This window comes from Meleagris gallopavo, chromosome 12, assembly GCF_000146605.3.
Source record: "Meleagris gallopavo isolate NT-WF06-2002-E0010 breed Aviagen turkey brand Nicholas breeding stock chromosome 12, Turkey_5.1, whole genome shotgun sequence".
NCBI lineage: Eukaryota > Metazoa > Chordata > Aves > Galliformes > Phasianidae > Meleagris > Meleagris gallopavo.
This window is the reverse complement of record NC_015022.2, coordinates 18,960,068-18,985,722: the sequence shown is the minus strand read 5'-3', so window position 1 is coordinate 18,985,722 and position 25,655 is coordinate 18,960,068. Positions and strand designations below refer to the sequence as shown.

Genomic DNA, 25,655 nt, shown 5'->3' with positions numbered 1-25,655 from the left:
AGCTGCAGCTGGCACTGCTTTGATGGCTTTATTTCTGGTTTATTATTTTCTGGCAAGCCTTTAATTGCAGCCTTGAAACACACAACTGCTTTTCCTGTGCCGTACCCAACTGCGCCACGGATCAGAGGCAGCTGTTTGATACATCAGCACTGATGTGAATGATGTGCCCCAAAAGAAGCCTCTGCTAAACAGATTTTCAGTGGGTGAGGAGGGAGAGCTCTGCTTGCACCCAGCACAGTTTGCAGTGCACAACAGCAGTGTGCACACCGTGGGCTACCAGCTGTAAGCAAAGCCTCCTCCAAAGGTCAACGGGCTTCACAGGGGTAATTTCTGCTACAATTCCACCAGCTTCATGCTGATTTAAATGTAAGCGTATCCATGAGAAAGACCTGAAATACCCTGGGAAGAGGAAGAGGCATTTCTCGGGGAGGGAAATGGCAATGATTCGCTTTATTTCTCTAGAAATTTAATCCCAGGAAGGTTATCTTACTCCATTTCCTGATCCAATGCAAAAATGCTCCAGGTCATGGTTTGAGAGTCCCAACCTGTTTCGTATAGCCTTTAATTTAAATGAACAGCTTCTGGACTGTAATCAGATAAAAGTGTGAGATTTGCACATAAATGGCACTGAGAGCCCCAGGGCAACAGGTGATGTTACTGCACTGCCTCTCCCTGCACACATGCGTGGCACCCAGCTGCAGCCCCACACTGCTAATGGGAACAAGGCAGTGAAGGCTGAAATATTTCAGAATGTAACACTCCACCTGCCCTGCTGATGTGTGCCTCTGGAGGAGTCCAGCAAAGCCCTGCTGCTTCCCTGAGGGAGTTAACCTGCTTTCAGAGTTACCCACAGAAGCAGGAACCACCTGAAGTTTCAGTTGTGGTGGTAAAGTGCTGCACCGCCACAGTGATTGATGGGGTTTGGAGCTGATTTCTTCTGAACCCTTTATTTCAGGGAAGGACAAAATTCCTGCTTGGGGGAGGTCCTCAGAGCTGAGCACCAGCTGTTTCCAAAGCCTGGGCAAGGGAGTCTGTTGGTGTTAATGATGCTCAGCTGAGGGCTAGCTGGGCCAGCAAGCTTATCTGTAGCAAAATGTAATTCCAATAGTGTCTTTTTTCTTAGCAGCTTTGCTGTATGCCTGCAGAATTTTGCCACAAGCCAGCACAGATTCACCCTGCTGGAGGTGCCCGTGTGTTGGGGAGCTGCCCTGAGGGACTGGGGACAAGAATGTGGGCAAGACCTTCTGGTATTGGTAGAGAATGAAGCAGCGAGCTCTTATAAACAGAGCCCTAGAAAACTGAAGTGATGTACCTTTGCTCAAGTAATGACATTGCAGCAGAAGAAGAGTGAGAAAAACCAATGCTGTGAGCCGTTCCTGCTCCATCCGGGCCTCGCTGCCTCCTGCTTGGCCTCCTCCTGTGCTCAGTCACCCACAGCACGGCCTCGCTGGCTGGCAGCTGGTGCTGGGCTGGAGGGCTATTTGGGGATTAAAATACTGCAGCTGAGATCATCTGGTCCGGACAGAAGGACCTGGGTGGAACTGAGAGCCTGCAGAACACAGGTGCACTGACAGGACAATCCCACGCCTTCTTGAGATGCTGAAGTGTTTTAAGTGTTATTGTTAATAAATGACAAAGAACTTGCTCTATGGAATTCCTGCTGCTTCCCAATTAATGAGCTTTCAGTTCCTTCCTGTCTCCAGCTCTGGAAATGTCTGGATGTGAATGAGGAGAACACAAGGTCTGATATCTAATCGGAAGCCAAGAACCTCTGGCTTTCCTCAGAGAGGCTTCAGGAGATCCCAGTGAAATAATAGAAGCAACAGAAAACATGAGCAGAGCAGGCTTTCAGCCTGGCCGGCCTCTTCCCTGCAGGGGCAGGAAGGAGGGGGCAGTGATTTTGGGGTGACCCCCTGGGATGTGTGTGTCCCACCCCCACACCAGCACTGCCTCCGGGGGCCACCGCCTCCAAGTGAGGGCACAGCAGTGCCCTGGTGTCAGCACCTTGCATGCAGTGAGATGGGCTGTTTGTAAGTAAAAGTCTTCACAACCATAAACAGAAAGCCTGCAGAGAAACAGGTTTTGTATTTACAACTGGCCCTGAAAAAAGCAAGCAAAGTCCTTCGGCATTAAGGACGTTCAGTGTTGTGGGTACCAGGGAGGTTTAAATTGTGACTGCAGTTGCAGAAATAGTAACATTTGGGAGGAAAAATCTCATTTATTTCTGTATTTCTGTAATCATAATGAAAACAGCAGGCGAGATTTAACAAGTGCTCTGTGGGAGAAGTGGTCTGGTTGAGGAGCTTCGCACTGAATGTGAGATGAGCTGAAACTGCTGTTTGGGTCTGATGCCTGTATGACCCCGGTGCTCCTGCTCTGATCCTGAGCACATCATGTCAAGGCTGTGCTCCAGGGCTGACTGCCTTCAGGACAGAATCACTTCTCACATTCATTTCATCAACAGATCCTCAGGAATGAAGCTGTGCGATGTGATGGTTTTCCCTTGTTCCAAATCTTTCTCTGAGCTCAGGATGCATTATTCCAAAACATGGCAAGTAAAACCTGTGAGCAGTTCTTTCCCTGCTTGGTAATTAGCAGCTGATGTTTACAATAAGTATCAGGAAACTTTGCTGAATCCCTCTTTAAAAAATATACTGTTTTTTTTCTATTTCCTCTGTGGCAAATATAGGAAAAAGCTACTTATGAGTGTCTGTTCTGAGCCTGCACTGGGTGTGCTGAGGCAGCCCGGGGTCAGCATGTGGAGGCCTGCAGCTGTGCAAAGCAGAGAGAAACCTATCTGTAGGTGACTCTCTATGTATTTACACACAGATGTGAATAGGTGCACAAGGGGGAGATGGCAGCAGCCTGCAGTCAGCCTGTGCTGCAGGCAGGGGATGGCATCGTTTACACCACGTACATCGAAATCTTCAATGGCACCAAACATTAAGACCAATTCATTTGGAACAGGAGATATTTCCTAGCTTTGCATTGCTCCAGTACTGGTAGGTGCTGTGATTAAGCTTGCCCAGATTTGTATCAGTGTGCATTCCTGCCCTAAACCCAGCCTGCAGCACCCACTGCTTTAACCCAGTGGGGAGGTGAACTGGCTGCAAGAACAAAATTCCCTGCAGCACCTGACAGCTTAGCAGAGGAATCCAATATTCTTCACATGGGCCGAGTAAAACTGAGCAGACAAAGGTCAGCGAGACTTAAGAGTCCCTCATTGGGAAGGTTCACAATTAGTGGGAAACCCGCCTTTACTGTGTGGCAAATGAAGCATACGTGTTTTGCAGAGTTGGTCTTCAATGGGGTCTTTCTGAAGTAATGAACCAAAAGTATCTTACAATGACAAATTGAATGCATCCTGGTAACCACATATCCTGTATCTGCAACAAAAAGCATTGCTTAGGGCTTTCCTTGTGCACGGGCTGTTAATAGTGAGTCCTCTGGGAGGGAACTGCCCGGCCCAATGCCTGCATGTGCTCAGCGCTGTGAGCAGCACCCAGCTCTGCTGCTCTGCGTCCTGGCACAGTGCTGGCAGCGTGCAACTGCCATGAGCTGTGCCTGCAGTGACTGCCATGAGCTGTGCCTGCAGTGACTGCCATGAGCTGTGCCTGCAGTGACTGCCATGAGCTGTGCCTGCAGTGACTGCCATGAGCTGTGCCTGCAGTGTTGGATGGCACGCAGCCGGCCGCCAAGCTCAGCAAGCACGGCAATTTAAAGGCCACACCTTTCCTGGTGGTACTGGGGCACAAACAGTGCTAGGAAAATGAGTAAGCATTGTCAGATGTGCTAAGGAAAAAAGAGAATCGCGACTCTGGAAAACTGAGGCGAGTTCTGGGAAGAAATGACAGCTGGCACAGCTGCAGCCCCCAGAACTGCACACTGCTGGGTGACAGAAAGGGCAGCTCAGCGACTGCATCATGGCACTGAGTTACACCAGTACCTTACACATAATGCTTCACCTCCAATGTACTGAATGCGTATAATTCAGGCAGAATTTACATGATTCTTTCAACAAACACTTGAATTTCAATGTGCTGCCTGGACTGCCTGTGGTGTCACATGCAGAACACCACGGGGTTTGCTTCGCTGTTATGGTTAGCACTGCAATGAATCAATTTGCACCACAGATCAGAGGCTGAAGCCTTTAGCTCCGGGAGCACCAGTGCTTTACCTCAAATCTACAGAGCTCAGATTGTAATCACACAAATCCCAGTTTCTGTGGGCAGCCTTAAATGATTTTCAGATGCAAACCGATTGCTCCTCTCTGCTGCAGCTGAGATGAGAGCAATCAAACCCCTGCTGCTGCCAGGACCTAAACTGCCTCCACTTAACTGAGTTTTCAGTGAAAAGCCCTTTAGAATTCCCCAAGGGGAAGAGAAAATATGAAACCCTTCAATTTCCTTCAATAACTGTTTAATTTAACACACTTGTGGGCAACAGCCATTAAAACCCAGCACGTTTAGAGCTAGCTATTCCTTAGCAAAACCTAGGAGCGTTGACAGAAGCAAGGGACAGACGGTGCCAACCCAAAAGAAAACAGGAATGAACACAGGCTCTTAAAATGTAAAAATTTACACCACGTTGGAAAGGAATACAACACAAATGGTGAAATCATGGCTTGTGTTTTACATGCAAGTCATAGACAGGAATTCCCCTTGTTACGTGACACAGTGCTGCAGTTGTTCCAGACAGTACAACTTAACTTAGGTCTGCGTGTGACCACATTGCTCCATGCAATGCAGTGATGCTGGGCTCTGTCCTTTTTCCACTGAGCTCAGCACAAGCAGCGCTGTGTTCACAGTCTCCCAGTTTCTCAGCCTGCAGAGTAATACAGAAAGGACGTGCTACCAAAATGCACCCGCCCTCCTCCAGGAGCCAACCTAACAGCAAATCCTCCCTAAGGCCTCAAGGATTAACATACGAGCACTGCCGGACCAGCTGCCGGGTGCCTCTCATACAGTAGCACTTACTATAGTAAAAAAGAACCGACTAACTTTAACAGAAGTGCATCTACATAAGCAGAAAGGTTTTTAGCTTGGTAAGAGCACAGAAAAACACCTTAACCAACCATTAAAGTTCTACAGTGTAACTGCATGCTGAAATCCAGTTGTGTAAGTACAATTCACTTTGCCATTTGGGCTTTCACAAGGAAGGATGTGGCCAAACAAGAGCAGTGTTTGCCATGCACACACATTGCTCACAGCTGGGGCTAGAACAGCTTTCCAGCTCTTTCTCTGATCCATGCAAGGGCCTACACTGTTTGACTCCAAAGCAATCTCTCATTTCATTCCTGCCTTGTGTCCCCAGCCAGCCCCTCTGCTCCGCACACGGGTGGGGGCTTTTGCAGATGAAGCCATCAGCACAAAGAGGGCAGAGCCCTTGCATGCACTGCGAGCCCAGGGCTTCTGGTGGTGACTAAGGCTGAAGGCTTTCTTCCTCTGATCTCTCTCCGTTTCTGAAATTATGGTTATTTAGCTTCAGTGCATAAACAATCCAATGAAAATTATAGAAATGGGTTGCCAACTTCCAGTCCCTTAAGGGGGGAAAAAAAATCCAAATGGTCAGCTGTACTGGTGGAATGATACTCATTTTATACATATAAAAATTACAATAGAAATCAAGAGTTCTGTGCTGGCCTGCCAACACTATCAAGAGGCTGAAAATATCAAACGATAGCACCATTAGCATTTCTGAGAAGACTCCCCGCATAATTGCTGCTTGAAGTTTCCCTTCCCTAACATGCTCTCTGTGACTGCTCAGTGATGGCTGTGACCCTAACAGAGCTGTGCCCATTCTGGCACAGCACACTTGGTGAGACCTGCACCCCCGGCCCAACCAGACATACTTCTCAGAGGGCCCGTTTGAGCACCGTTATAGTGTAGCACAAATGAAACAAATCATGCCTTCCCCGTGTTTTGCAAGAGCACCGTGTGGATCTTGGGCTGCACCACCCTGTGCAGTGACAGAGCAGCACGGCTGGCTGGTCCCCAGCTCCCTCCTGTGCCGCAGGGCTGCTCCCAGAGCCGCCACGGGTCCAGGTGCTTTCTGGGCTCGGGATGGCCCTGTCACCTCCTGGAGGCCCGCTCGTCCCCGCGGTCCTGGTCAGGAGCCCCGTGGTGCCCGTGCTGGCGGCAGCTTTGGCAGCACTGGATGTAGACTGTCGGGAGGTGGCACCTTCCCAGCACCCGCAGGGTCTGGCAGAAGCTGAACGTCAAGCGGTCACGCTCACAAACGAAGCCTGGAGGAAGTGAGAGGACAAGGACAGCGTTACTGCAGTCCCATCGGTACAGCTGGCAGACATTTGACAGGAAAATCAGCACGCACTTGGTAGGGACTTCACAGAATGCAGTCACCTTCCCCTCAGCACTGAGCAGCCATCGGTCCTCATTTCTAATCGCCAGCAGAAGCAAAATTTGCACTTCTACCTACAGCCGGCAGCACCTTTCCAGAGCAGAGAAACCATAATGGCAGGCGGGGCTGAGCCTGGGGTTGTCACCACCGCGTTGCACAGAGCAGCAGCCCTGGAGCTGGGTGTACATCCCCTCCGATCCTAGACTCCACTTCAGCCTGTTTGTGGCCGGCAAATGCAACGGCAAACCTGCAAATGTCTTCAGTGCCACGTCGGGGCCTGGTGCTGCCAACAGCTGTGGTTGAATGTGGCTCTGCAGGCTTTCCTGGCCGCAGATCTCCCACCAGCGCCCCAAAGCCCTCACCTCAGCGACAATTCATTTCTGTGTTGCGCTTGGTTTGTTTCATCTCCTTCCCTTCCTGCAGGTGTCTCACAAACCTCCCCACAGCACAACATCCATGCTGCTCTGTGGACGGGCTTTGTTTCGGGAACTGCTTCTCCCGGCCAGCTGCAGGAGCGCGGCTGCGACACGCGGGGCTTCCTCTGCCAGCAGCCAGGGAGCACCGAAGGCAGAGTGACACAGCCAGGTGCTTCTTCCACTCTTTGGCTTCTGCCCACAGAGACCTTGCCCCTAAAAACACCCACACACTTTGCATGCAAGTCCCAGTGCTGAACATCCTGTGGAAGCTGCAGCAATCGGCCCCAGATGGGGCTCTGATGGGGCAGACCCATCTCCTGCATCGGGGGTTTGCTTCGGTTCTTAATTTCCACCTTTTCCAGTTCATACAAAAACAAGCACTGCACATTGCTGAGCCTCTAGCATCTCACACAGCTGTGTAAAACATTGAAATCACGTCTGTTCTAATTTCATCTCCTGTAGAAGTGATTAAATACAACGACAGCCCTTCTGTGGAAAAGGGCAGCATGGCTGCACCCAGGTCCAGCAGCCCTGTGCTCCCTGTCCCTGGGCATCTCCTGCCCAGCACACACAGACGACCATGGGATGGCCCCACAAAAGGCTCTTTTCTCTTTCCTTAGGCACTTTTTGGCAGGGAAATGCCAGCGGTGGGGACAGAGCCAGGCAGCTCTCCGAGCACTGCCCTACACTGTCTCCCTTTGGCGAACAAAGGGCTTTGTTTAGGGAAAGGCCAACGTCCCCATTCCCACCAGGGACAATCTGGTCCTCGGTGCGGAGAGCAAGGGACACAGCAGATGCAGAACAGTGTCCCCCTGCTTTTGGACTTCAATCGCAGCCTTCAGCCTGCCAGCAAGGTCGTCACTATCCTGCTCTAAAATTAATCTTCTATTTCCTCTCTTCCTCTCTACCAACAGCTACTTCTGCACGGCAGTAGTGTCTCTGTGCCCTGAAGAAAACATTTAATGCTGATGCTGCTGCCTGCTGGTGCTGCCAGCTCCAGCTGCTGCCACCAACCCATACCAGCACTGGAGCTGGCCCTGTGCTGTGCCCTTGCCTGGGGTTTGGGTCTGTTTCGCAGAGCATGACGCAGATTTCCAGGCAGAGCAGAGCTGATGAGGAATTGCTGGAAAGCCCTGAGTGGCTGTGGGAGGGAGCGGTGCACAACCCCGGCCCCACTTCAATAACAAAACCAAGAGCACTGGAGCTGTTCGGCAGCGGGGAACGGCTTGCTCATGTGATGCTCCTTTGACATCAGTCACAAGAATTGGTCACAAGCATCCCTGTACCACAGAATCCCTTTCACTATGAGACAGTTGGACTCACAGAGGTGTCTACAGTCGCGTTTGCAAGTGCTGCAGGTCACGGCTGCACTGAGCAGTGATCCAAATATACCTTCAGGGTTTCTGGTGAGAGATGGAAGCCTCAGTTTCTGCTTGCAGAAACCCCTCCTGCCCCCAAAGCTTTGTGCTGGAAATAGTTTGGGCACCTGGCTGCCACCCAAGCTGCAGAGCTGCACACAGCCTCCACCATCTCAGCTGCTGAAACCCCTGCACTAGGGTAGGACTCAGTGATCACTGACCATCAGCTGCAGCGTGGCCCTGGTAGCATGGCATGGGCTTCCTGCAGCATTCACAAAGCTGTCAGGTTGGGTTGCTGGCTTGGATAGCAGTGCTGAGCAGGAGAGGTGGAGACAACAGCTATGGCCCAGGCAGGCGTGGATGGGATGGCATGCTCCATGGGGCTGGCTATTTGCTGCATCTAACAGAGCAAATGTCACACCATTTAAAACCCCAAGGGGCTTACAAGAACTCAGTTACCTCTGTTGCACTCTGGAGGCTCAGCCCTGCTGTGGGAGCGGTGCTGGGCTGGGATAGCTCCGCAGAGCACTGGGAATGTCAGCGGGCAGCTGCATGCCTTGCTGTGCTTGTTGCTGTTCATCAGCCTTTTGCTCATGCAAACAGCCTTCCTAGAAAGTTATTTATGGATTGCAACCAAGCTGCCTCCTGCCTGCCCTTGCAAGAGCTGTGAAGGTTTTGCTGCTGGAGCTTCTGGCTGGAGGGCAGCCTCCCAGGGCTGTCGTTTGATCCCTTTCCAACAAGTCAGTGCCCTGGCACGGGGATGGAAATTCCCAACACTGCATCTGTGCACAGGCAGAAGACCAGCAGCCCCACCAGGCGAGGATTCCCTGGGTAAGCTGAGTTATCCGCAGAGCGGGTCCTGCTAGAAGACACAATCCAGGGCGGGCTTGCAGAGTGGGGGTTCTGCTGCTCCTTCCCTGACCTCATGTCAGACCCCGCAGCAGGGCTACAGTTGTCAAAAGCATTTTTATAAAATGAAGTGGTGGGGCGTTGCTGAGTGCAGGTCGCTCAGGCCCAGCACAGAGTCCCAGCACACAGGGTCAAACTCAGTGTGGAACAACTTGGCTGAGCCACGATTCCTCCCTGGACAAGGCAAGCTATAGCCAGCTCTTCATTTTTCAGCTCTTCAGAGAAGGTCCCTGCAGATTTGACTCAATTTTCATTTAATCCTTCTACTGTTATTTGTGTCTATTAACAATTTTTTTTAATGATCCTAACACTTCATCTAAGAACGCACTTCAATCTTCAAGCTGATGCCAAAATTTTACTCTGAAGAAATAGCGTAAAGCAGGGCTTTTCAAATCCAGTCCAAGTCAGCACATTAGAAACTGAAAACCCACAAATTTGTGGTTGTTTTTTTAAGTTGATGTGGAAGTCACTTTACATTTCATTTAAGCTTCTGCCATACAGAGCTAAGCACTTACTTTTATGTTGGTGAAAAACAAACTTCCTGATACAGATGTTGTAAAAACAAGGCAAGATTGGGCTCAGAGCTGAGCCAGCAAGACAAGAGCACTGAGCCTCTGACCTCTGGCCTGTGGGATGCTCTCAGAGCCAGGTCCCAATTTAACAAACTTTATCCCTGGCTTCTGCTCCCAGGGCTGCAGACCCTCAGCTGGCAGCGAGCTCTGGAGGAGATGCTGAATGCAGCAACATGAGTGTGGCCAGCATTACAGACTGGTGAGCATTCACATGCCATGGGTCTGGATGCTGTCTGTCCCACCCACACCTCAATTCCCTGCACACAACGCTGGTGTGGCACAGACCCCCCATTCAAAGCCCCAACGGGCAGCACGGTGTTTCTGCAATGCTGAGAACTGCACCAGTGTCAGGAAAACAGGTCACTCACTTATGTGTGAGATGCAAAGTTTAATCCCTGGTGCTACAGTATGTGCCCAGTCTCTGCTCCTGCAAAGCAAACCGGCACTGCTGCCATCACCCACCCTGCTGCCCCACATACTCTGGCCATTCATGCCAAAGTCCATGGAACTTTAAAAGCTTGGAAAATGGAGAGAGGAAAGCAGAAAGTCCCCATTATTCAGGTGCTGGTGCTCAAGGTTGGTATCACTGTGCAAGGATCACCAGCACCCAGCCTCAGAATGATGGACAGGACTGAGCAAACAGCCGTGCTCACCAGGGGTGAGGAGCAATGAGCCATTTGTCAGTCTGGATCCGACAGGGAGGAATTCTCATTTCCCAAGAGCTGATATAGAGCCAAGACTGGAGGATTTTCCCTACACTCAAGGAAAACAACTGTGCTGTTCTTTCACTTCATTCTCAGCAAAAAGGGGAGGGGGAGAAAAAGCCAACTCTACTTAAACACATCTCTGTACATGACCCCCAGCTTCCTCTCCAAAAGCTGAAGCCACGCATAACACGCAGTTGGCAGGGCAGGCAGGAACATGCAGCCATTTTGCATCTATGGACTCACTGATTGCTTTGCTTTTATTTTTTGTGCAAGATTAGGCAGAGTAGTGGTGCTGGGCTGATGAAGGAAGCAGAAGCTGGGGGTGAGCAACTGGGAGAGCCAACGCACGGCTGAGTGGTGCTGACCCCGTGGCCATGGGGGAAGCACTCCTTCATTTCAGCCCTTGCTCTCCTTAGTTTTAGCACACCCAGAGCCCCTGATGTCAGTGTGTAGCTCCTGGTGCTGGAGACGAACAGGCACTTTTACCCCCCTAACTGCTTGCTCTGGACACTGAAGTCCATTAAAACTTATGTTTTCAAAGCCTTCCATCTACTTGGAGATTGTCAAGGAAGAGAGAGGAGAAGCATCTTCCTCTCTGCTGCTCAGCCCAAGGTTATTCATAAAGACTGAGAATCCTTTCCAAAGCTCCACTCTCCCACTCTCCACTGACTGCTGCTGTCAATTAGCAATAAATAAAGGGCACTTAGTGGCAGCGCCTCCCTCTCTTGCCACCAGGATACAGACTTACATGTGCAAATGACAAAAAATTGGAATTTGCTGCCATTAATTCCAGCATGTATCCCTTGCGGACAAACTTAGCGGTATGCAGAACCACGAATAATTTCGTTTCCCTTCTCAAAGCAAGAAGAAATAGGATGTTTAATTGCTAATTAATCTTGAGGTGACTGGAAACACAGCCAAGCACTGGATAACGAGCCTGAAGCACAGGCGACAGCAGGGTGAGAGCAGACACAGGTCTGCCTGTTCCTCGGGCTGCTCCTGGGGCACAGGCAGAGCCACTCCTGCTGGCAGGAAACCTCTGTTCAACTCCTGTAGAAACCACAGCCACGGCTGCCTTGTGCAGCCTTGTTCGTGGGACAACTGTACTCCTTGCCTTAATCCCCTTCCCTCTCTGGTATTTGTGATTTGAGATACTTCTGGGGAACAATCGCTTTGCTGACCTATCTCAGCAGCACAGCCCCTGCATCGTCTGCTTTCAGCAAATAGGCAGTGGTTGCTGGGGGAGAGAGGGAGCAGTCCAGCAGCACACGGTCCCCTGACGGGGGCTTATGTTTAATGACGTCCTGATGGGCAGGGCATGCTAACAGCAAGCTATGCACTTTGCTCCTCGTCCCCCAGCAGGACAGGAGTGCGGACACATCCCAACTGTGGCTCCCCACCCTGGTGTCTGCTGCCCTTCCCTCCTGATGCTCTTTGCAAAGGCAGTCACTGTGTTTTTTTCCATTTTCTGAGCTGCAAGAAATGACTGAAATGATCTGGTAACAGGCGTGGCTGATGTGAGTGTAAAAGCTTGGGGTCAGTGCGTAGGCATGGATGGAAATCAGAATGCAACAAGCTTTCCTGAGACAAACGCTGCTCTTATCTCACTGGCAGCCATGTCTGCAGTCCAGCAAATCTGCTCCTGCTCTTATCTTCTAGAGAGCGCTGCCAGCAGCAGAGAGGCGTCCTCCAGAACAAGGGGCAGCAGGGCCCTCCTGGCTGCCACGTGAGGAAGCAAATCCCATGCAGCCCCTGGGTCCCGTGCTGTGCCTGGGCAGTCAACTGGGGACAGTGACCATTCCCTCTCACCCTCAATGGCTCTCCTATAGGGTTCCCATCCTGCTTCCCCAGGTTGTCTCCCAGACACAGGGTGACTGCCTGTGGTTTCAGTTCTTCCTCAAGCTCCGTGATGCCTCATGCTCAGATCTGACATGGATTCTCCTGCTGTGGCACCACAGATGTTTGAGTTCCTTGTCTCTGTATGGAGTTAGAAGGCTGTCCCCAGCTTTGCCAGGACACTGGGGGGACAGATTTGAGGGACTGGCAGGCTCAGATGCCACCTGGGAGCCATCTGAGGACACAGTCAACCTTATCTTCTGCACTCGCAGCTGGATGCAGCTGTAAAAGTGCAAGAACATTTAAAAATAACTTCTGTGTAATCATCAACTAATTTATAACCCAGTGACAAAACTGGATTCTGGTTTTAATTAATTCCAACCTCCTTTAATTGAAGAGAGAAGATTGCCGGTGAGATGTTTGCTTATGTCTAATCTGCTCCATCTCCTTTAAAAATCCATCTGATTATGTTTTTAACATTTAAACTCTGCTGGGGGCATTCACATCTTTTAACGAGAACATAACTGTTCCCAAAAATGATCTTGCTGGTACCGGTGCACTCCATGTTACAGGAGATAGAGGCTCCTCGTCCTTCTAACGTAAACACATGAATCACCACAGCCCTCATTAATCTTGTGCAGTAAAGATCCTCTAGAGCTCAGGAAAGGGCCAGAGTTTACGTTCATGCCTTTTCTGGGAGCCTCTGCCTGTGGATTTACACATCTGTGATTTCCTGCCATGTGAAAGTTTTGTTCCTCCTCATAGTTTGGCAGGAAATGTTTGTATTTCCAAGAGGCGTTTCCTGCCCTGGGCCACAGCCAGAGCATTTATGTCATTTTTAATCCAGAATTATAACATTTATTTGTGTGCTTCCTACACATCTAAGTGGTTATTCTGATACAGCCTTGAATATGACGAGCATCTACACAGCTCTCATCACCAAGCCCAAGTGATGGGAATTTTCCCTTGACAAAAATAGCCGGAACTACACATCATTTCTTGACCAAACCTAATGGCTAAGGGCTGCCTGGAGGCTGGACAGAGCCACAAGTGCTGCTGTCCTGCCCTGCCCAGCCCCACAAGAGAGCTCAGCACATGAAATGTTTCTTGCTGGACAGACAAAAGCTTTTCTCTCCAGACAAATTCAAAAGATAAGGCTGATTAATGATTAACATGTTAATATCAGTGACATCTAATCCCCCCATTGCACTGCTTTTCCTTTTAAGAGCTCTTAACTCTTGTGGTACACAGGTATTTCCTGTAACTCTCTTGTCTTTCTCCATTACAACTTCTACCAGTCCTATGTAACGTAAAACATCAACCCCAGCCTCAACCCTGAGCATCGAGGCAAGGCAGCCCAACCCAGATGCACACTGAGATGTGGTATGAAGGCAGTTACACTTCTTGACTCCAGTAGGAGTATTTGTTGAAGACTGCCTGGAAGGCAGATTGGCACTGGCTGTGTGTCTGACTGGTAAGTGTTAGGTAATTAACATCAATTAGTATACATCACTGGATCCAGAGAAACTCAATAAAGAGAGGATTTGATTCTTATTCTATTGGAGCTGGTGGGATGTTTCACCTTGAAACAGGCAGGGATCAGTGACAGGAGGACTCAAGTGCTGCATCACATTAACCTAATGGTTCAGTTTATACAACACTCACAGCCAGGCTGCCAGAGCAAAGCACTTGCACCAGACAGCTCAACAAGCTCTTGGGGAGCACCACCACATTAAAGAGAAAACATCTGGTAACCAGGAAGGGCAGAAAGCCCCGCGGGGCATCGCTCACTCACCTGCCTCGGTGCCTTCGCAGTTCCGCAGGTTGCACTTCTGCGTGCTCTCAGGCCACGGCTCGTGGTCACAGAGGCTGCTGTCCTCCTGTGCCTGCCCAGTCTGTGTGTCGATGCACTTCACCTGGCGCCGCTGGATGCCCCCTCCACAGGGCACTGAGCACTGCAGGAGCAGGAAGCTGTCAGCCCCAGGGAGTGTCCGTGTTTTTATCGTAGTAGTCCCCAGTGCAGGGAGATTTTTTAGGTTTTTACTGCAGCATTCCCTGGTTTAGTTCAGAGAGTTGGGGTTCTGCCCGACGCCCTGGCATTGCTGCCCAGAGAAACTGCGATGCCCCAGCCCTGGAGGTGCCCAGGGCCAGGCTGGAAGGGGCTCTGGGCAGCCTGAGCTGGTGGGTGGCAATCAGCCCATGGCAGGGTGTGGGGCTGATAGTGCTTTAAGAGCCCTTCCAATCCAACCATTCTATTATTCAGCGCTAGGAATGTTTTCATATATTGCTTTTCTAAGGAAACCATGCCATGCAACGGGCACAAAGCCCCTGCTCAGCCCAGGGCTCTGCTGAGGAGCTACAACAGCATAGCCAGGAAGGTGCTGACCACAGAATCCACAAGAGAACTCTGTCCCCATCCCATGTGCTCACCTGTCCCCAGGAGCCCACCACCCATTTGGTGCAGGGGTGGCTGTTGCAGGGCCGGGTGTTGTTGGGCCGCAGTGTCTCATCACAGTGGCCCAGCTCTGGGCACGTCACCAGGCGCTCCTGCTCCCCTCCACCACATGGCTCCGAGCACTGCAGGGACACGAGTCATCAAATGGCGTAACTCATTGTATTGGTTTCTTAAGGAAAAGAGCTGCAAATGCCCCTACCAATACATAAACAAACACAAACCCTGCTTCCAGTGCTAAGCAACACCTTTGCAACTACAGCCGACATCAGCAGGTGGTTTCCTTCTTGACAATGGGTGCTCTGAATTGTGAAGTTTTCCAGAGCATGGAGGATACAGGAGCTCTGCTGCAAGCACCTACTCCTGCACTGCAGACAATAGTCAGCCTGACCCGCTGCCTCCCTGCCTGCTCAGCCCAGCCAGCAGCCCTACCTCTCTCCACGAGGACGTGTACCAGTCCAGGCACGGTGCGTTCTGGCAGGGCAGCTGCGCCGGTGGTTTGTAGAGAACAGCCTGGCAGTGGAAGGGCCGCAGCAGCCGCTGCTCTCTGGTGTCAACGCAGTGCACGTCCCGAACCTTTGTGCCCCTACCACAGTTCCTGGAGCACTGGGTGAACAAAAGGCACATCACAAGGGGGGCTGGGGCTGGGGCAGTCCTCCTGGAAAAGGGACTGAAGACACACTCCGCCTAGGGCTGGCTTGAGTTAATACTCAACTTCTTTTCACCTCTTTCTCTAGCCAAAGCTAGAGAACAGCCCGTGGAGCTCTGAATCCATCACTACCTTCCTCGTGAAACCAACTGGCTTCCAGTTGTAACAGCAACAAAGTCTTTTGGCATTAGACAACTAGTGAGCTCCCATCCACACATCTCAGAGATCGAGGCCACCCAGAACAACCAGGGTCATGCCTCACTGTTTAATTTAGGGGATTCCTCCAACCTAACTGCAAACACATCCTGCTACTGCAGGTTCTCAACAGCATTTTCCAGATACCTTCAATGAGTTTTTGTGGCCCCAGCTTTTTAGCCACCCCAAAAGCAGAACAAATGCAAATTGAGAGGAAAGCAGCAAAAGCACACGCCGGCAGCATGCAACTCTCTATCCACTAGGCAGGTACCAGCCACTTTCCTTCTCCATGCATTATGAAGGGAAACACTCTGGAAGGAGAGACAGGGGCTGGGTGCACGCCTGCTTACCTTGCTCCAGTTCCCCACACGCCAGGACGAGCACGGTCTCAGGGAACACCTCCGAGCAGGGACGGGTTTGCTGGCGGCGGCGCAGTGCTGCTCAGTGCCGGTGCTGCAGCGCACGCTGCGCCAGATGGCACCCACACCACAGGTGGCCGAGCACTGCAAGACACGGGCAGCCACTGACACACCTGGGGCTGACGGCAGCGCGGCGCTCAGCTCACAGCTGCTGTGCTGGTGGAACCGGGCCGTGCCACAACAAGGCATGGCCATGGGATGGAAGGAGCTTCACAGTCTGCGGCCAGCAGCACCTGGGCTGAAAGTCCAGAGTGGGAGGCAGGCAGACCTGTGTCTGGAAGGAGGAAAACCCACTCCTACACTTTTTTGTAGTTGTTTCTGTTTTGAGATTGTTCCTTCTCTCCTCACACGGGGAATCCCTGGCTGACAGGGGTGGCCTGAGGTTTTTCACTGTGAGAACACAGTGTGTTAACCAGCACTAATTGTTCAGTAGTTTGAGCGCTCTCTCAAAACATGTTTTATGCCTCCATGCCTCTCTTTCACAAGCACTGTTAGTCCTGCTTTTTTACTACTACAAACTCCAGTAAAGTTTTGTCTTCTGTTCACCCCACCTGAAAGGTACTGCCTTCATCTCCCCTTGCAGATTCACCCCTTGCTTTCCGGGCTGCTCAGGGACAGTAGGTGCCCTCTCACAAAGGCCATATCTGTGATTGTATCCTAGTGACAGCAAGTATTGTCCTCAAAGTTACTGGGTCCTTTGTGCAGCCTCCTTAAAAGAGTCCCCCAGTGCTCAGTCTCCAGTGATTCTCCAGTCTCCACTGAAGGCCTCTTGTTTTGTGTGTGCTTTCTGATAAAAGCCTATTACCATGAATTGCAGGAGCCATCTGTCTGTCACTGCAAACGCTATGCAAAGAGCAGCCATGAGACAGCTATGCAGTGAAACGATAGCTGATAATTACTTATAATTCCCCCTTCACTACATTCAGCACAGCCCCTTCCCTTTGGTAATTTGCAACCTTACTGCGCCTTAACTTTGACATTTAAACCTTTGCTGTTTGTGGAATATTTTAAGATAACTCTGCTATGGCAGCAGCTTGCTCCTGTGCCCGTCTCCTGGCAATGCCATAGAGTATTCCTAGGAAAAGCATGGTTCTCCTATTCCTAAAAACAGCCCCACTATGCTTTTAGTGGGACCCGACACATACCTCGCTCCAGTTGCCGACCTCCCAGCTGGGCATTGCAGTGCCTGCTATGGTGGTAGGAGGCAGCAGCAAAGCCTCCTCTTGCTCCCAGGCTGGCAGAGGTGTGGGGGTGGGCTGGGGCACCTCGTGCTCCCCAGCACCGTAAGCAAGTGTCCCTGGGGCTGCTGATGGTGAGTGCTCCTCAGGAGCTGTGTGGCTGATTGGAGCCACGCTGGAGTGCTGCTGGGTGCCGGGGGATGCTGGCACTGTGTGGTAAGGCACCTGTGTTGCCCTTGGTCCCCATTTAGCCCCCGGCACTGCTGAGGGCTCGGAGGGTGATGCTCCTGTGGGAGGGCTGTGAGCTGGGGATGCTGGCATGGCTGGCACCAGGGCGCCTTGTGGGGTGAGGTCACCGGCAGTGAGCTGTGTCAGCGGTCCCAGCGTGGTGGGGGACACAGGCACTGGTGGCAGCGATGTTGTGGTGGCCACTAAGGGAGCCAACATCAGAGACAGATGGCTGTGGTTCCCTGGCTGCTGCCCTGCCTCTCCTCCAGGGCCCACGGTGGCATCTGCAGGATAGGGGCTCTCACTGGGACCTTCCACATGCCTTCCCATCTCCTGCTGTGGGCTCTGTGCAGTGGGGGAGTTTGGAGCCACCCTATCTGTCACACGCAGCTGCTCTTCAGTCACCGTTGCTGCATGTGTGTGTGCAGTCCCCTCCAGTGCTGGTATTTCTGCCCACTCTTCCTGCTCTTTGGTCTTTGAGGCAGCGCTGTTATTATTACCAGTGATGACAAATCCCATTTCCCTTGAGTTTTCATGGCCCTCCTTAGTGCTGCCTACACTATCAGGAGCCACTGTGCTTGCACGGTCCTGGACTCTGTTTGCAGGCTCTCCCACAGGCTGCAGACTATCAGGTGTACCGCCTGCACCAGGGCTGTCCCTGTCAATGGGCAGCAGTGTAGAGGGACTGGTCGGGGTCCAGGAATCAAGGCTGTGAGCTGGAGCATCCCATGCAGGACTGGTGCCCACCAGTGTAGCACCCAGGGAAAGCCTAGGGAGCAGCAGGCTGCTGGTGGAGCCATGACTCACTGCGGGCTGGGTGGGCAGTGGATCCTTGGAATAGGGCACAGACAGGTCTTCCCCCTCATTCCTTGTGAGAGCAGGAGCAGTGGCACTGGGAGTGGCTGTCCCCATTTCTTCACCCTCAGGGAACACACCAAATAGGTTGCTAAAGACCAAACCTCCTGACTCAGTCTCCTCTTTGCCATGCGCAGGAGCAGAAACATTTGCTTTGTCTTCCTTCACCAGATCTTCCTCATGTTCTCCTCCTCCCAGCTTCCTGGTGTGCAGGACATCCACGGGCATCTCAGGAGACTCCTCCACATCGTTGCTGCTCCACTCTGGCTTAGGGCCCTCGCTTTTGGTCTCCTTCTCAGTGAAGGGGTAGTATGACAGATCCTCATGAAAGTTGATAAAATTGTAATCATAGTAAAAATCATCAACAAAGAAATTTCCCTTTCTGGTTGAGAAGTCGTCTTCAGTTATGATATTGACATCATTGGACTCGGGGATATTTGGAATTATGGGGTTAAATTGGGGAATATGGTTATTTGGAATGTAATTTATTTCATTAAAAATCTCTCTGCTGGAAGAGCCGCTGCCAGACCAGTCAGTGTTGGCGTTGTCTAATTTCTTCTGGCACTGTGGCAAGGAGCAAATAGTTTCCGAGCTGGGTCTTTGTGCAGGGTCACAAGTTGCTTGAGTATTATTGCTGCAGTAAACAGGGCGTCTTTGTGTTCCATTCCCACATGTTGCTGAGCACTAGGAAAGGAAGAGGAACAAAAATTTCAGAGACAGGAGCATGGTGTTGTAGGATGGTGAGAAAAAAGTGAAGTTTGGGCAGAGGGCAAGGGGCTCTGCCTCTGTGACCAAACAGCTGGGTATGCTGACTCCTGCTGTGGCCCTGCGTTCTGCACATCCCATCGTGGTGTGGGGTCATCAGCACGGCTGCTGGCTGAGTCGAGCACTGGGGCTGTCTCTCCACTACAGACTGTCTTAGGAAGGCACACATGGCAGGGCATTTTGCACAGGGTGATCCTTGACCTGCACTCCAGATAGAAATGATTTTCCCTGGAGATAGACATTGTGAAGGGCTTTGGGCTAGATGATCTAATAGGTCTTTTCTTTGCGACCTATCGCCACGAATTACATCTCTTCTGGAAAAGCATTTTTTAAAGAAGGGAATAATAACATGGGTGTTGTCCCAGTAAGTGAAAGAAAAAAGCAAGGGTCAATAAGCAGCTTTGTAGAGGACACCCCCTCCTCCACCATAATAGTCCCTTTGAGATTGCTCAGTATAAAAGAACCCACAATCTGCAAAGAGAGACAGCAATATTTTCTGCAAGAGAAGTAAATTGTAGCACTACTAACATCACATGTGGGCTGCTCAAGCCACAGGCTGCTGCAGTTTGCTACAGCAGATGCACAGAGCATTAGTCACATACATCAGCATGCCTCGCACAATGCAGCCAGCAAGAACAAATAATTTCCAAGTCAAACAAATCCAACAGAGGGGATTTCTGCAAAAGTTGTTGTTCTCAGGATGAAAACAGATGGGCTGAGAGGTGGAGGTGAATGCACAGCCATCAGCACTGGAAGCTGAGTGCAAGGTGGGCAGAGAGAGCCCTCAGGGTACCCACAGAGCCTCAGGACCGGGCTGGCCTGGAAATGTGGTTCTCAAATAATTTATACTTGTCTATTTTGAGCCTTTCTTGTGTTTGCTCAGCCCTTGCAAGGGCCCAGCGCCCAGATGGGACCCATAACACTCCCTGCACTGGTGCTGGTGGGCCTCACATGGGATGTGCCCCCCTCGGTCAGATGTGTGTCACCCTGTGGGCCGTGTCCCTTGGCTGCCCTGAGAGGTGCTGCCCCTGTACTGGACACAATCCCCTATTTATGAATCTCCTGGGAAATGCTGAGGAGTGGAAGTGATCCTAAGGAATGTGCCTGGCACAAGGCAGGGTTCATAAAACTGCATGGCCATCACTGGGCACTTCCAGCCTCCACACAGTGTCACTGAAATGCAGCATTTCCGCTTGTCTGCCTCTGCAGCGGGGTGCAAGCAAGCTGCCTCACCCCACCAGGACAGCACTGCCAGATCAGGGGAAGCACCGGTCACCACAGAGCTAAAAGTTCTTAGCAAATGGCTCCAGCTCCATCCAGGAGATAAGCTCCAGGAACCACAGCTCTCAAAGGGGAAAGGAAGAGGGTTATTTGCCGAGCCTCAGTTATCAAGAAAGCCCCTGAGGCACAGATAAGAAACCACTGCTGTTAGTAGCTGCACAGGGGGAACAAGCATTGGTAGGAAAGTTCAGCTCCCAGCACAGGGCTGCAGGAGGCATTACTGCAGGAGGCATCACTGTGCCAGGCTGCTGAGTGGGACGTGCTTTTGCAAGCATGCACCAGGGTCTGCAAATATACAAAAACACTGAACCTCCTCTTATTATCCCTTTTTATGGGTAGATAAACCAGGTTTCTGGAAAGCTTCCCAGCCTCTCACATTTCCCTGCTTATTGGTGGTGGTGGCAATGTAGAAGAAAGAGAACTCTCACTTTAAGTGAAAGAAGAACAGAAAAGTTACAGACATATTAAAATCTCAAGCACGTTTTCACGGTTTCACAGATGCATAGATGGCAAACCCAAAGAGGAGCATTGTGACAGCCTGTGCTGGCTCAATACACAGCACAGACCTCAGGGCAACTTGGAATTCAAGATTTTTCCTTTAAACTATTGCAGCCTTCTTTCTCAACCGTGCTATTGTGTCTTTTGTGGGCCTCTAGAAAAATATTTCTAAATAGCTCTCATTTAGCCTTCAAATTTTCTGTTCACATTTTTATTCTGTTTGTTTCTTAGCAACAGGCTCTGTTCCCAGGCTCTGATTTGCCTCCTGATACTTTTCTTTACACTGAACACTTTCTGAAACCAATGCTCAAATTAGGAGTTGTGCCTCTTTGGTTAAAAAACCTCAACCACAAAAGTAAAAATAAGGCTACACAGAGTGCCCACTGAACACAGCTTTTCTACTCCTCTCTCTTTTTAAGTATATTGCTGTAAAACTGCCCAGGGCAGCCTGGCAGCAGAGGCCAGGCAGCCACATAGCCAGCGTGTGTGGATGCAGAGCAGATGTCCATCTGCCAACAGGCACGTGCATGGCACAGCTGGACCCCTGGCTGGCCTGCAGCACCTTGCCTCTGCAAGCACAAAATGTTTTTAAGGCTTCTGCCAAAACAAAGGAGAAAGATTTGTGGGGAAAGATTTGCACACTGAAGGCTTCAGTATCTCCTGTTTCTGCCTTTCTTGCATCAAGCATGGAGTATGGCCTTGTTCTTGATGGAGAAAGCAGCGTAACTCATACAAGAAGTGAAACAGTCAGACATCCTGGTGCTTTTTCCTTAGTGAGATTTTCCTGTACCACAAAATTCTTTTGTGAGAGATGTGATATCGTATGCACACTCCAGAACCACTTTGCCCTGTAGCCAGGAGTGCCCCTGCCTGCTCCAGGACATCCTGGTGGCACATCATCTGTGTTCCTGCCAGCTTTGCAGGAAACTGCAACCACCCCTGTGATGTGTCTCACCTCTGACCAGTTCCCCACAGCCCACTGAGAGGGACAGGGGACATCCCGATGGCAGGGAGCGGTGGCTTCTGGTTTGGAGAGGTGCTGGCAATCTGCTTGCTGCAAAGCTCTCTGCTCATCCAATCCCACACTCTGGATGCAGAGCACTGTCCTCTTCATCAACCCTGACGTCCCACATGTGGCTGAGCATTTTTGCCACTCACCAACCCACCACCTGGGGGAAAATAAAGGGGAAAAAACGCTGCAGCCAGCGCCCACCAGGCAGGATCTTCCCCCTGCCCCTGCAAGGATTGCTTGGACAAGGGTATGTTGAGAAAGAGCAATAAAGAGACAACAGACCTTGCTGGGCAGGGCTCCTCATTGCACGTCCTTTGCTGGTCATCAGGCCGTGTCAGTGTGTCACAGTACTGCTCCTCCACGATGCCAGCCAGCTTTTCCACACAGTGCACAATCTGCCTCTGCACCCCTGGGGACACAGACAAGACTTGGCTCTCCACAGAACTCAATTCAGAGCACTGAGCGTCCTCTAACAGCAAGCAGCAGGAGACCCTGCCATTGCCTTCAGACACCAAAGCCAGAATATTAAACCTCCACTTAAACTTGACCTGAAACTTGAGAGCCCATTTTTCACATGCCGCCAACTGCACCAGCACTCCCACTGTACCCAGCTGGGAAAAGCTAGATACCAGATACATGATACATACATGATTAGAGCTAGGAAACTTTACTGTGCTGGAAAATGATTCTGAATATGGAGCTGCACAAGCTGGGACAGTCTAGGCTGCATGGACGTTACCACCACTGGTGCAGCCAGCACAGAGGACCCTGGGCATCAGAAGCAGAGGACAGCAGCCAAAGCACCTCCCAGGGTTTGAGGAGGGACTGCAGAAAGGTTTGGCAAATCTTGTGCTTACTTAAAAAAAAAAAAAAAGAAGAAGCATCAGATTCTACCTGCTCTTTCAGGGCACAAAGATGCCAGGAAATACCCCAAGAAATGCCAAGAATTTCCATGGGTCTTCCCCAGTCCTACTCCTAGCCTCTGTACCCTGACACCTCCTGCCCCTGTCCTGCAGCACTCGCAGGTGATTTTGCAGGATGACCTCACTTCCACCTTGCTGCTTTGCTATCGGCTTTTGTCCTGCTTTTTGCAATACATACTTGACCTGTGACTTGAGAGAGCTGTAAATAACAGTGACCAGCTGTGTGGTGACGGGGCTGCTGAGTTCTGCTGGGGGAGCTCCCAGTGCTGTAGCTCCAGTGCTCAGAGACTTCTGAATGTGTATGGGGTTTGCAGGGCTCTCCCAAATCTCAAATATCTCAGCTCTGGGAATGACTCCAATGGAGTAAGTGTCCTCATCAGCCAACTCCTGCCTCATTTACTCCTGTATTTCCATTCTGTTTTGGAAGCTATCAACCAAGCCATGCAATGGAATGTTGGTTTTAAATAAAAGAAAGTGACTTTGACTGCTATCTTCTTTTAACAGCACAGGCTGCAGAGCAGCATGTCATGGGCACCCATGCAAATCCACGGCAAAGATCTCTTGTAGCAAAAATACATTAAAAGGCCAACAAATTCACGCAGCTCCACATCTCTCCTGCTTCAGGGCAGGAAAAAAACTCTATCTTCCAGGAGAAGGAAGGAAATATCTCCTAGCTCTCAGTACTGCCTAAAATGGATGAGTGTTTGTGAAGTCTCCTCACTTTTCACACAAAGGGATCCTTCTTTTTTCCTCTTAACTCTTACCCAGACCTGCTGTGCAGCTGCTCTCGAGGAAGTGCTTGCTGGTCCCAGCCTTGCTCTGTGCCCCGTGCAGGACCCACCCCTCCCCATGGGTGCTATCCTCAGCCCTGCACTGCTGCAGGGAACGTTCAGCTCGGGAGAAAGCCAAAAAGCTTGAGACAGAGAGAGAGAGAGAGATTGAATCCTTCTGATGTCTATTTACAATGTAAAGTGAAAACACTCACTGCTGTCAGTTCTGCGGAGTGCCGTGAGACCAAACGACCACACATGCTCACACACACATCCCTCGAAAGTCTCCTGTCTCATGGGGCCTGGGATGCCTGGGATGTGGTGGGGAGGAGGGGACATCAGGATGTGGCACCCTGGGGCTGGTGGCTGCAGCCACGACAATGATGTCCTGCCCCCACCAATACCCTCTGAAGTGCTCTCCGAGGTGCTCTCTGTAAAGCTCCTGAAATAATCTCCCCTCCAGAGGCCTGGCCAGGCTGCAGACCGGCCATCTGACACTCTGATTTCTCAAAGCTCTTTTGTCTCAACCAACCCGACAGCCCAGGAACACCCGGCACAGTAACAGGACACCGAGCTGAGGAAAGTGCTGATAAAGAGTGGGCTCCCAGTGGCCGAGTGCAGTGGGGGCCACCGAGGAGTTACAACCTCAGCAGATGCTGTCTTTTTTTTTTTCTCTCCAAGAACTCCTGAAACCAAAGACCCAGGAATTTCTAAGGCAAATGCGAGCAATGGGCTCTGATATGGCTGTGATGGGGAACGCGGCCCAGAGCACGTGCAGCTCTTGCCACCAACTGCTTCTCAAACATCTGCCGTGATGCAGGGTGCAGCACGAAGACAGCGGTCCCTTTGGCTCCCTGTACCACAAAATCCTGCCTGCGTTTGCACTGTCTGCAGTGAGAAGGAGATCAAGGATGACAGAAGAAGCGGCAAGGACTGGTGGGCCATGCCCTGCGATACGGGGATGCTCTGCCAGACTGACCGGTGCCACAGGTGGCGGTGCACGTGGTCCAGGAGCCGAAGCGCCACAGGAACTCGGCCCGCTCGATCTCGTTCTCGCTGTCAGCTGCCCGCTGGATGGTGTACTGGTAGCGCACACCAGGGTTGGTTTCCTGGAACAACAGCTGTGGGGAGACAACAGGAGGTGAGAGACGAGGTTGGTGCAGAGTCTGACTGCTGCGTTGCAGGGCTTTTCGAGGAGGCAGGAACCCCCTGGCACAGCCACGCAGGTGTCACTGTCCAGCTCGGTACCAGTGCAGCGTTTGTCCCCTCACTGCTGGCCATGGACAGCAATGGTCTAGCTGCTGCTGCTGCGCTCTAACAGCAGCACGCAACCATGCCAGAAACAGTATTTAGCATGTAGTCAAAGTGTGTAAGAGAAGAGGAAATGCCCCAGCTGACCCCACTGAGAGTACTGGGCTTGTGGAAACATAAGGTAATAATAAAAAGTAACAGCAAGAGCACTGAAAACTGCCACAGCTTCAGTTTTATGTCTCTGCCAAAGAGTGTGGAAGGATCCTCCCGTTAATCCTCACTGGTCTCACTGCCAAATGCAGCTGCATCCAAAGACCTCCTCAAGGCTCAGCATGGCTTGGACCTTCCCTCTGAAGGGTCCTGCTGTTCCCTGTCCCAGGCAGAGCTGGGTGAGGAAGTTTTGCAGGCCACCACTGAGCCCAACATGGCACATGGTGCACCAACGTCTCCCTGCAAGGACTGCACTGCTGCCTGCTCCCTTCAATGGCAGCACACTGCAGCAGCTCTCACGGCTTGAAATCATGGGTACCCAGCCCAGCCCCTGTTCACATCTGCAGCCTGCTGTCAATGTCAGTGATTTGACCATGCCAGGGATGCAGACTGGTATGCACCATGCACATCGTGCAGAGTGGCTGGGGGTCGCACCCTCCCCTTGGTGCAACACTCCAACTGCCGTGGTGCGAGAAGGGCTGGAGACAACAGCGAAGAATCAACAGGCAGCAAACACTCAGTGGCTGGCTGGTAACAGGCGTTGGAAAGAATGTCATTAATTTCTCCCCACTTGAAACGTGGCTCTCACTGCTCTCCAAATGAACGCGGCTGCTCCTATGGTTAATGCAAGCCCTGCCCAAAGTGCCTCCAGCAGCAGTCAGCACTCAGGAAAGGCTGTGAGTTTAAATGTGTTTTTTTAGCCTAAGTGCTCCCATTATTGCCAAGGCTTTGTTGTTCTTGGAGCTTTGGCAGGAGCAAGGGCATCTTTCCAAAACCTCTTCATGAATATTGAAACATTTCTGTCAAAAGGTTT

The 25,655-nt window shown here is 51.2% G+C and overlaps 1 protein-coding gene across 1 annotated transcript in view; it reads right to left on the bottom strand.

Annotated features, from left to right (window-relative positions):
• Positions 1–1,949: 1,949 nt before the first annotated feature.
• ADAMTS7 (ADAM metallopeptidase with thrombospondin type 1 motif 7) overlaps positions 1,950–25,655 on the bottom strand; it is a 49,188-nt gene continuing 25,482 nt past the window's right edge. Inside the window, exons 15-23 of the mRNA XM_031555376.1 lie at positions 24,360–24,501; positions 21,970–22,096; positions 21,631–21,844; positions 17,016–18,815; positions 15,802–15,954; positions 15,040–15,213; positions 14,586–14,732; positions 13,951–14,110; positions 1,950–6,244 (exon numbers count right to left, since the gene is read on the bottom strand). Coding sequence (XP_031411236.1) covers positions 6,072–6,244; positions 13,951–14,110; positions 14,586–14,732; positions 15,040–15,213; positions 15,802–15,954; positions 17,016–18,815; positions 21,631–21,844; positions 21,970–22,096; positions 24,360–24,501 — 3,090 coding nt within the window. The 3' untranslated portion in view covers positions 1,950–6,071. The remainder of the gene's footprint in view (positions 6,245–13,950; positions 14,111–14,585; positions 14,733–15,039; positions 15,214–15,801; positions 15,955–17,015; positions 18,816–21,630; positions 21,845–21,969; positions 22,097–24,359; positions 24,502–25,655) is intronic.